The sequence below is a fragment of the Cupressus sempervirens genome, chromosome 8 (genome assembly GCF_028749045.1).
Source record: "Cupressus sempervirens isolate cs-2001-9-10 chromosome 8, ASM2874904v1, whole genome shotgun sequence".
NCBI classification, from domain to species: Eukaryota; Viridiplantae; Streptophyta; class Pinopsida; order Cupressales; family Cupressaceae; genus Cupressus; species Cupressus sempervirens.
Window position 1 is genome coordinate 519,251,336 of NC_143125.1, and position 9,690 is coordinate 519,261,025.

General features: G+C 36.6%; 1 protein-coding gene across 5 annotated transcripts in view; it reads left to right on the forward strand.

The window, feature by feature from the left end:
• Positions 1-7,947: 7,947 nt before the first annotated feature.
• Positions 7,948-9,690, forward strand: part of LOC149543472 (uncharacterized) — a 76,114-nt gene continuing 74,371 nt past the window's right edge. For 2 of the 5 annotated variants that reach the window (XM_089798271.1, XM_089798270.1), the window contains exon 1: positions 8,213-8,565. In XM_089798271.1, coding sequence (XP_089654397.1) covers positions 8,350-8,565 — 216 coding nt within the window. In that variant the 5' untranslated portion in view covers positions 8,213-8,349. Of the gene's footprint in view, positions 8,566-9,690 lie in introns of all 5 variants that reach the window. The other 3 variants (XM_089798274.1, XM_089798272.1, XM_089798273.1) reach the window with 3 other exon arrangements.

Genomic DNA, 9,690 nt, shown 5'->3' on the forward strand with positions numbered 1-9,690 from the left:
TACCCAAATCCTCATCATCATGATCAATCCCTCTAATGTTTTCCTGATTTTTAATATCAATTAAGTCCTTAATTAAATATTCTTTAGAGTGGTTTTCTCTCCTTATCTCTAAAAGTTATTCAGCCATCATTTTTTTTCTTTTGATTGATCATTTCTTCCATGTCCACAATATCATTAGTGAAAGTATTGATAATATCCTCTCTAAATTCATTACAATTTTTTTAAAATATTTCTCTTTCTTGGCTTTTGGCCATGTTGGGACTCAAAATTGAAGCCCCAATTTTGAGAGTGCCATTGAAAAATTAAGCCCTATAAATGCTTTTTGATGCATATGTACTTGATTGTACTTGAGAAGCCTAAGAGATGTTTAATGTTTCTAAAACCTTGCATTTAGTGCATCTATGCATCCCATGATGATAAATTTCCATTTCGAGCCATTTCGTGAAGTATTGTTTTGAGCAGTTTCCAATTTTGCATTTTTGCTTAAGTGTCAAATAGTGACAGGAGGTCGTGTTTACATCCGAATATCTCACACCCAGTAATGTTTCATGATTCGCTACTTTGGAAGTGTTTAGTGTCCATAACAGAGAGTCTATGATTTATATTTTGAGTCATTTCAAATCTGTTTGACTAGGTATTAAATCCCTCAAAGTTGGTCATTTATTGATGTCATGCTAATGCAATTTATTCTGAATTCTAGGAAGCCCTGTTTGACTTGTTATAACTTTGACCCAGTTGACTAAATTGAGAAAATTCCTTTTACATTGTATTTTAGAGGTTAGAGACATGCTTGAGCTTATGAAAAATCCACTTGATCAATTTTCAAACACGATTCCAAATGCAATTTCTAACTTTTTACTGGTGTCAAAAGGTGTAGATTTGTCAGTACCTCTATTCGTGATATCATATCTCTGAATCTGTGATAGTTGAGATCAAATGGATTGTACCACTGTGTTCTCCTCTAAAAATAATTCAAGTGTTCCAATTTTCAAGTCTTGACGAATCCTTTTGCACACTTTCCCAGGTCGATTCCATTTGCAAAAAATTGCTTTTCTACCAGTGTTTCCAATCTACAATTCTAAGTAGCTCACTTTGACCATTCACCATTTGCGTCCTATTATTTGTCATGAGCCCAAATTCTAGATTCATATTGTCCTCATGATAGTGAACCAACGTCCCAATTTTTGTTTTCCCAAGTGTTAATTTTCCTAGCTTTTGAAGTCAAATTCGAATGCAATTTAGTGTTTTTTGACATGTTTATGTGTAGGTAGTTCTAGGAAGGCAACTTCGACAGTCAATATCTTTTGACTGAGAATTTTTCATGAGATGAGATTTGACGAGGTAAGAGTATGTGGAATAGAGAATCAATATTATTGATCTCAAGGCTCGGTTAGGTGTTTTTGTTAGTTTTCAAAGTTTGTCAAAGGACCTCCTGGCACAAAGTCGACAAGTTGCAAGAAAGTGATTAAATGAGTTTTTAATGACAGAGCAACGGTCAAATTTGTTTTGAATTGGTATCAGATATTCGATAGATCAATTTGACATGTTAGTTGTCTGAAAATGAATTTTTTTTTGGCTGAACCCACTTTGGGGCCTGACTGATTTCGCTAGATTGATAAGGTGAAAAGTAAATTGCTCAACAATGATTGTTAAAAAAATGAGGAAGTTCCTTCAAAGAAGATGAGAAATGCCTTGATATATGGATATTTTTCACCAATTATTGGAGATTTCCAGCATTATAAGACGTTGTACCTTGGAAACAAATAACTTGGAACCATTGTTCGGGGAGAGATATGTTGTAGTTTTGCCTTTCAACGATTATTAAAGAGATTCTCCTTCACGGGTGACTCCATACAAAGAGATGAATTTGATAAGGAATTCATCTAACTTTAGTCTCTCTGAAGAATGAAATGAAGCTTATTTTTAGTGAAAAGTAATACTAAACCTAGTAAAGGTTTAGATAGCTCTATAAATGAGAATGGTTTCAGCAATCAAGAAATATCACAAGGATAAAGATTTTGCATTTCTGGGTGATGTTGAATAAAATTGGAGATGTCATAATTTTGCTTTGATTTAGTTGGAACCTTATCAGTCTGGGCATTTTTAGATGTATTATCTGAAAAAATCAAGCTGTAGAGGAAAAAGGGCATCTCTTCCATTGAAAGCCCCATAGGTAAGAATACCATTTTGCATGGTGTGGGTGACATTATAACCCATTAAAAGGGCTATGGAGAATTCAAGTATTGTAGCCATTATCACCACCTGTCTAAGTGTGAGTGCTCCCGAACCCACTAATGCGTCCATCACATTGGCCATGTCATTGGCACCAATTTTCCATGTTATGCAAAACCCACACAACAATATCAAGTATGAAAGGTAGAATGGAGTGGTGTTTGTTTTGTTTCTATTTAGACAAGATGAGTTGCCATTTCTTTTCAAATTTGAAAAACTTATTTCATATCTAGCAAAAGCCATATGGGATTTTCCATTGAATTTCACAATACCGAATGGATTAAAAGAATTAGTTGGTGAAGCTGAGCAAGGTATCACCATTAAACTAGCAGACCATGTTTTAGCAGGGCCATCCATGTCCAAAAGGCCATGAAAAAGAGGAAGCTGCACATGCAAGGAAAACGTGTAGTCAACGACAACAATGGGGGAGGCGGCTCACGCCAAATAAGAAAGAGCAAGGGATTTGATTACAAATTTACAAAGAAAGGGGATTTTGGGACTGGTTTTTTGGCAATTAAAGTGAGAAGATACTATGCAAGGATCTCAACCGACGGTCTTAGTTGATCTGTTAATTTGGAGCACTTAAGTCACCAGGGCTTGGAGGAAGAGTTTGGTTGAAACATTAAAAGGAGAGTTATATGAAGCTGCCTAAGATGACCATCGTGGGTGGTGAAAAACTTAAGGAGGAAACCGTTGTCAAAAAAGGGAGCCACTACTTGCAAAATGTATGCATGGAATAGGGGGAGACACCTTGGTAGTTTTAAAATACATTGAGTAATGCACAACAAGCCAAAAGTGCTCATGATGAAGATATAGAAGAGGCCATAGTCTTTAAGGTTGGATCCCACATTGAACGAGATGTATTTCATGCAAGTTTGCAGTCTTGCAATTAGAGAGGGAGTTGGAGATTAGGAGAAGCCGTTGGCAAAGGAAAGGAACATCCCTAGCCACAACTCATAGAATGTGCAGATTCATGACACATTGCAAGCAAAGGGCTCCATGGCAAAAAGAATTGGCGTGTATGATTAGAGTGTTATGTGATAGGAGACGCTAGAGACTTGGAGAAAAGGGATGGCCATTGATAAATGACGAGTCAAAATCAAGATCCCACATTTTCTTTCCCTTAAGCTTTTCATGCCAACATGAAAGGTTGATTGTCCATATGATTGCAGGATAATCCACCTGCTGGATGGTGACATTAGGGAGAACCGTAGGGAGAGCTTTCGGTGATGTAGGGGAGATAATCGAGTAAAGGGTGGCTAAAATCTAATATCCCACATTTGGGAAGGAACGATTTTCCCATATTTTTAAATACAAAGACACACATCATGTTAGATGTCTTGAAGACATCACTCTTTTGAAACCGCAGACCTGTGTGGTGGACCCCAGCCCAACCAGTTGTAGAAGCTCTGCAGATATTTTGAAAGAACACACAAAACAAGGTGATGATGTGGAAGCTTGTTGAAAAAATTGAAAAATCTGGCAAGGCACTATGTCGCCACCTAAAAATGGCGAGGTTTTTTGGTAGCGACATAGCGACCTACTAGAAAACCATGGAGATCTGATGAGGAAGTTGTGGGACCTGGCAACAGTGACGTGGGCAAATTACCATCTGACAAGTGGCGGCTGGGCAATGTGTGCAGTGACTGGATGTTGATGTGAAATTCTGACCAACTGCGTGATGACAAGTGGCATTGCATGGTGGTCCAAATATCTTTGATGCACAAGATGGTGACACGTGGTAGATCTGACGGTGGTCACCATGTCACCAAAACAAAGATGCACGACAGATAACATAGTGACATGGTGACTCAATCAAAATCTGACACGTGGCAGTGAGCTGGTGCTGAGGTGGACGAGTTAGGAATTGACACGTGGCAGAGGTTTCAGATGTGACACGCTTCTTGAGGTGTTGACATGGCAAGAAGATGACATGTGTCGAAAGGTCACTATGTCACTGATGACATGGCAAAATGTTGACTAGGATAGTGACATAGCGACCGATGATGTGGCACAGTGACATGGCGTAGTGACATGGAAAAATAGAGGACCAATGAGATGATGCCACATGGCACCTAGTTGGAGGGGTTTGATGACAAAGAAAAAAAAAAGAACCAATCCAGTGCTGACACGTGGCGAGGGTGGTCAAATCAAGTTTGACCTGGATGAGAAAACAAAGGAAAAAATTAGTCATAAAATTAATTTATTATGTTTTGGCTAAACGTGCACTCAAACTTTTTAATAAAGTTTGAATTATTATATAGTTTGAAACTATAGAAAAAGTTAAATTTTTGCAATAATAAAGTGCTATGAAAGTCATGAAGAGGAGCCTGAACTTCAAATGGCTACCGCAAGCACATTTTTTGCTCAAAATAGGCACCTCCAATATACCATTGGAATTGGGACGAGCAAAATTTTCCAATTATGAAGTTTATTTTTGCACAAGATGTCACTGGTATATGCTACATGAGGTTTTGTCTCTTAGAGTGATTTGTGTATTTTATCAGGTGTTTTGAGTTGTTAGTTGTAGAATTCAGTGGAGAAACACCTTGAACATGTTCAGTGACGCTTGTATCTAGTTATTTTGAGTCTTTGTCGTATTTTGGCTTCAAATTGATCAATTAACACATATCTAGGTTCAGTTATTAGATTTTTGTCTTTTAATGAGATATTTTGCATTTGGAAAGACAAAACAAAAGGGATATGATTAGCAGTTGATGGGAGAAGGTAGAGAGAGGTTATTCAGCTTCTTGGGAAATAATTCTAAGGGGACACTTCTCATCATTTGATTAGATCCGAAAATTCACTTCCTCCTATATCATTCTCTTTCTTTCTCATTGTAAGGGTTCCAGTTTTTCACTGTGAAACCGGTTGGTTCCAGTTTTGGGAAGAAAAACTTTTCATTACTGTGATACCATTCCCTTAAGCATTTCTTCTTGTATGAACAACAGTTGTAGTTTTAATGCAGATAGTTTTCATTTGTTAGGTGATTTGTGTAGTATTGTTGTACATCTTTCATGTATTTGTTTTCAAGGAAAATGAATAAAAACACAACAAGGGGTTTTAACTTCAGTCTAAATCTTGTCTCCTGTTCATGGATTTGTAATATTTTCTAGTTTGTGAACAAAGAGCATAAACTAAGTTGCATTTTGTTTAAGAATTTATGTGATTGAAGTATCTTGTTGATGGAACAAAGAGCCGTGTAATTGCTTGATGTTTATCACAGGGTTTGCAAATTTCATGATGGGATAGGTCAAAGTATGAGATTCATTTTGATGCAGATGTCTATTCACAAGGTGAAAGATAGATCAGGGATCTTGATGTAGGAGTTATGTCAAAGATTTCCAAGAGATGTATGGTTGTAATTCATGAAATTGCCCAATAGATAAGGCACTAATCAGAGATAGGATCATTAGGTTTTGTTGTTCATAACTGGGTCTTGTTGAAACCAACATATTAAATCATCTTTTCCTTTTAATGTTAAAAGTTATTCAAAGTCTAACCTTCACTTAGCTTACCAGTTTCATGGGTCATGCTATTAGCTATTTCATGCTTGTGATTTCTTGGTTAAGTATAGAAGATTTAGGGGTTTCATCTGTTATTCTAGATCTTGATTATGCTCATTGCACTGGTCACATAATCAGATCTTAAGAGGTTCACCCGCCTAGGTTTTGCAGAGCCTGAAGTGAAGAAGGAGTGTAGCCTTATAGTTGGCCCAGGTTCTTGGTGAATTGTGTCCATTATTGGAGATAGCTGCCCATAGATGAATTCTTGCCTTGCATACTTGGTTTTTCAAACTCTGTTAAATCAGGAGCCAACAGGCCAAAAAGTTCCCTTCTTTAGTTATTTGGAGCATAACATTATTAGACTTAGCTAAAGAAGGAATATGTTGAAGAGTAGTGACTAGATTAGGGGAGATATTAGTAGTCAAATCCCCACAACTATTTCTCTAGCAAGAATTTGAAGCCATGTCATATTCATTACTTATCTTAACCTACTTAATTTTCTCAATTTCTACCACTAGAGGTTCATTTTTTGGAATATTAGGGGAAGCCAACATGCTTCCATATCCCTTCCCATTTCCCCTTCCTCTAGGGTTGTGAGAGGCTCTTCAACATACACGACAGTACTATATTAATACGATATGAAATAACAAAACCCCTTCCCTTATCAACAAATTGAATAGAGATATTATATTCATTCTTGAATTATTAATAGGAGCTTCTAAGAGTTTCTGAGATCTTTCCTTTATTTGCTTACATGGGCAAAGATGAGGTAAGATTGTCTTTACCCTCAATGGCTATATAGTAAACTTTAGGATGCAAATACTAGATTGATTAGTTATTAACTAAACAAAGTCCAATTTCTCCACTCCCAACTCCATATAAGTTGAGATTCTTTGATTCAAGGAAGAGAAATTTTTTTCTTCCAACCTTTCAAAACCTCCCTTGAGTTTCCCAATTCTAGATAACATTTGACTATGAAGGAGTTCTACTAAGAGATTAGGAATCACAACTCATTTGAGAATCTTTGATTTTAAAAACAATTTCAAATCAAAATTTGGAGACCCTTTACAAAATTTAAGATGACAACTTTGAAAGAAGGTAGGGTTTTTGTTTAACAATTCATCTCTAGGATTTAATTTTTACAGTCATTAAATAAAAAATCTTGATCAAGGATTGAGATACCTAATTTTTGAATGATGACTTTAATTGTTGCTAAATACGATTGATAGATTGCCCCGGGCCATACCATTTAGTAAATAACTCATTGCTATTGCAATACCCCCACATACCTTTCGTATAAACATCAAAGTTTGGGGATCTTTTTTAATAGAGGCTTGGGCATCCTTAAGGGCCAAACCATTACATGTAGATGAAGGAATCACTTTTGAAGTTTTAAATTGCTTCCTCCCTACTTGTCTCGAGTCCTTAAAAGAGGGTGTCTTCGATGGGGATGCCACCTAATTGTCAAATCATGAGGATTTGAGGATCTAGACCCTAAAGGTATTCTATTTGCTCCAACTGTGACATTTGAGTTCTCGAAAATGGGGATTGCCCATAAACCATCTACCATTTTTAGAGTTTCTTCTCCCACCATCCTTTAACCCCGCACCATCCCACATCAAAAGAATTCTCACTTGACTGATTCATAAAAGCTTCCTTATTTGCATACTTTACTTCTCGTTTTCGCTTATTGCCAAGAGCCATAGACCTATTTGCAAGTTGTGACCTAGGGCAAAGAGAAGGAGGGCTTGAATAAATGCCTTCAATGTCCACCTCTTTAAGTTGTAGAGGATTAAATGGATTCAAGTAGTGAAACACTTTATGGATTGAGTACTTGGTCTTCCTAAAGAAGACTCTCAATATTCCTTCCATAGAAATCGTAGGAGTCGAAAAACTTCAAGAATTTCCTAGAATTTGCAAAGTTCACAACATTTGTATTAACCCTAAAATCCCTCTCACAAATATAAAATGTAATTATAAGACACAAACATTTTTCTTAAAATACCTTTTCATTAGGATTCGAGAGCTAAGTAAGAGAAATCCTAAATAAATAAATTTAGACAGTAATTTTATTATACATATAATTGAAATAAAAAATAATAAGAATTCTAGGCTTGGTGATTTTAAAAACAATTTATTATATTGAATAAACAAACAAACAAAGAAATAAAAATAGTGAACAGATATGAGATGAAACGATATATGTAACCGGCTGTCCCAGCAAGTTCTAAAGTACCCTCGTAATCAATTGGGAGGAAGACTGAAAAGAGGTTCAAGCCATGTAAATTTGGAACCACCAAAACCGAAGCGTCAATGGGGCCTCAAGAATGCAGTTCAACAGCCTAAAACAAATAAAAAAGAATATAGCTAGAGCCTAGTATCCAAAGGGCACATGCCAAGCACCTCTGTGACTCATCTAAGTTTCTCTTTGTCAGTTATGGCAGGTAATGCACGTCAGTGTCAATGTCCGCTGGAACTGGCGTTACCCACAACAAACCTACCCACTTATCTCTGCATATAGCTTTATACTTTGTATTTCTCCTGTAAACACTTCCAGCTGATCCTTGTATGCTTGTGGGGGAGAGGATTGAGTTTGGGTTCAGCGGAAGGTATGGAGAACAGAGTAAAAACAGTGGTCGTTGGAGTGGTTTCATGGACTGCAACATTCATTGGAGTCAGAAAAATCTTATCAAAACGTTCATTTGACTTTTGCAACAGGGTGGTTTCTCTCATCCATGTTGCAGTGGCATTGTGGTTGTGCTCTGTTTCCATCCAAGATTGGAAAAATCCGCTTCATCCGTTGGCTTCTCCGGCTTCTCAATCACAGGCATGCATCTAGAACTAGTTTTACAGCAAGAAGTTGTTTGCACTAAAGAAGATAATATGTGCCACATAATTCAAGTTCTATTTATTGATAATTGTTACACAATAGTATAATAGTATAGGCTATAAATCATGGATCCAATCTCACTCTTTTATGGTTTTTATCTTTTCTTTTTCTTTTTTGATAGAACCTTGAGTGAGGACAAGGGCACAGACCAATGTTGTTATTTCATGAGATTTTTTATTTAGGTTACGTAGATAATGAATAAATGAGAAATCAAGAATTCAATCTCTCTCTCTCTCTCTCTCTCTCTCTCTCTCTCGTTATTCTCTTTCTTCGATGGACTTGAGTGAAGCCAAGGGCACCCACCAATGTTATAATTTCTATGGTTTTTGTTAGGGTATGTAGATAATAAATGGCAAATAGGATCACCTCATGCCACTTTATAAGACCAATCTGTAAATACAGTGAGATGGTATGTAAGACAATTGAAATTCCCGGCCTAGGATATAAGGGTTTATTCAATGTTTAGAATTGGTTTCTTCGGACACCACATAGAGAACACTCTACGTTAAACTGGACTTGAAAATTCAAATTGTCGACTAGGAATGAAAACAAGGGTTCATGTTTAGATATCTAGGATGGCAATGCAGTAACAGGGACGATAGTTTATTGGAAGCTGCTCTGGATAATCTCTGTCTTGGAACTATGTTTACCAAAGATTTGTGTACAGTGGGCTGAGGGAACACGTTCTTGGGATACCTATAGAATCCAGTCTGATCTGACCTAGAGAATCCATCCTAATCTGGCCTTCACAGAAACATAATTTTAATTTTATTATTGATAAGTATAGATGTTTATTGTATTGGTTGCATAACCAACAGGACTATCTTAATTGAGATCAACTAATTTGAAAATGTACATTCGAGTAGTGAAAAAGGCAGATTTGGTCCATCCACTATTATACACCTGTGTCTTCCAAACAAGATCTTGCTGTTATAACAGTAAAGCTCTTAAGTACGCAGCTTTGAGAGAACAGAAATGAATTGAACAGAACTCTGCAAATTTTGAGCAAAAAAATCTGAAAAGTCTTAAGTTCAAACTCCTAGAAAAAAAATCCCGTTTCAA